Genomic DNA, 1563 nt, shown 5'->3' on the forward strand with positions numbered 1-1563 from the left:
ACGCAACATGAATCGGATGACGCCGTAGCTTATGGGGCAGCCTTCGGAGGCGCGCGGGGGTGGTCTCGCGCAGCGGCCGGTGGTGGAGCTCGCCGCGTTGGGTCCGGTGGACGCTCGGGGAGGAGCGCCCCGCTGCGCGCGTCGATTGGGCGGCGGGGCGCCGCGCGCGAGAACTTGCAGTGCTTGGCCGTCGGCGCGACGTCGCCCACGGGCCCGGGGGGCTGCCGCGCGCGCTCGCTTCGTTCGGATGCCTTCGGCGTGAGTCTTGGGGGGAGCTGGTGGGGTCGGCGCCCTCGATGGCTTCGGTGTGCGGGCTTCGATGTGCCCGTGTCCATTCGTTTCTCTGCATTCTGCAGCGTCTCTTCGTAGCGTGGCGCTGTGTGCGGCTCCGTCGGCGTCGGCGTCTTCGCTCTCTTCGTCGGCGTCTCTGCTCTCTTCGGTCCCGCTGACTACGGGTGTCCTTTTCGGCGTGCGCCCTCGGCTAGCCACTCGTGGTCCTGAGGTGAATCGGCCTGGTCGAGCCGGAGTTCCTGCTCGTTTGCGTGCGAGTGCCCGCGGTCTCAACCTCCCCCGGTCCACGGAGAGTCCGGTGAGAGTGTCGTCTGAATGAGGCGACTCAGGAGCTGCCGCCCGGCGCCAATCCCGGCGTGCTCTCGGCGTGGCGGTCGGTACCAGGCTTGGCGCGAGTGTACCGCCGCCACACCTCCGATCCGAGTGCACGCGCGATCTTTGGGTCGGAGGAAGGGGCCGGTGTGGGAACGCCAACCCCCCGGCTACGCCTCCGTCTGAGCCTCCGGGCGGGATCTTCGGGTGCGCACCCCCTTCAATAACTAGTCCAACGCGTCATCGTCCGCGAGAATCATCAACGCCGGCTCTGCCGTCGTGAGCCACACGATTCATCGCCCTCTCTGCGCGGCGGTCGCAGTACGACGCACCAAATCCAGCCCAAGAATGCCAAACCAAATCGCCCCAAGGACGGCCCTCATCCTGGCCTGCGCGGCGCCCGCCGCCGCCTTCGCGCCGGGGGGCGCCGCGCGCGCGCTTCCGCCGCTTCTGGCGGACCCGAGCCGCACGGCCAGCTATCTCAAAAAGCTGGCGCCGGCGCCGGAGACCGCGCTGCGCGCGGAGGTGCTGCGGAGGAAGCTCGAGGGCCGCCTAACCCTAAAGGAGGAGAACGCCTACCTCGCGACGCTGGAGAGCACCGGCGGGCTCGCGCCGGCGCGGTCGACGCCGCGCGCGCCCTACGACGCCGAGTACCTGGACGAGCTGGACCGGTCCACCTGGGCGAGCACGCTCTTCCAGAAGGAGCTCGCGCGGCGCGGCGTCGGCGCCGCCGCGGGCGAGATCGAGTACCTCGAGGGGCTCGACGCCGGCGGCGAACCGGAAGAATCTTCCCCGCTCGCGTGGCGCGGCGCGATGCTCTTCGTGACCGTCGCCTGGGCGACGAACTTCGCGTTGACGGCCTTCGCCTGCGAGGATCTAGGCGCCGCGGCGGGCCTCGACGGGTCCACGGCCGCGCTCGTCTTCGTCGCGTTGCGCTTCTTCGTCGCGTCCGCGTCGACG

General features: G+C 70.5%; 1 protein-coding gene across 1 annotated transcript; it reads left to right on the forward strand.

Moving 5' to 3' along the window:
- Positions 1–951: 951 nt before the first annotated feature.
- Positions 952–1550, forward strand: AURANDRAFT_69313 (hypothetical protein; the record flags this gene model as incomplete). Its single annotated transcript, XM_009045076.1, has 1 exon — positions 952–1550. A coding segment is annotated over one exon (599 nt), but the record flags the coding sequence as incomplete, so codon positions are not given.
- Positions 1551–1563: the final 13 nt, after the last annotated feature.

This window comes from Aureococcus anophagefferens (genome assembly GCF_000186865.1).
Source record: "Aureococcus anophagefferens unplaced genomic scaffold AURANscaffold_1375, whole genome shotgun sequence".
NCBI classification, from domain to species: Eukaryota; class Pelagophyceae; order Pelagomonadales; family Pelagomonadaceae; genus Aureococcus; species Aureococcus anophagefferens.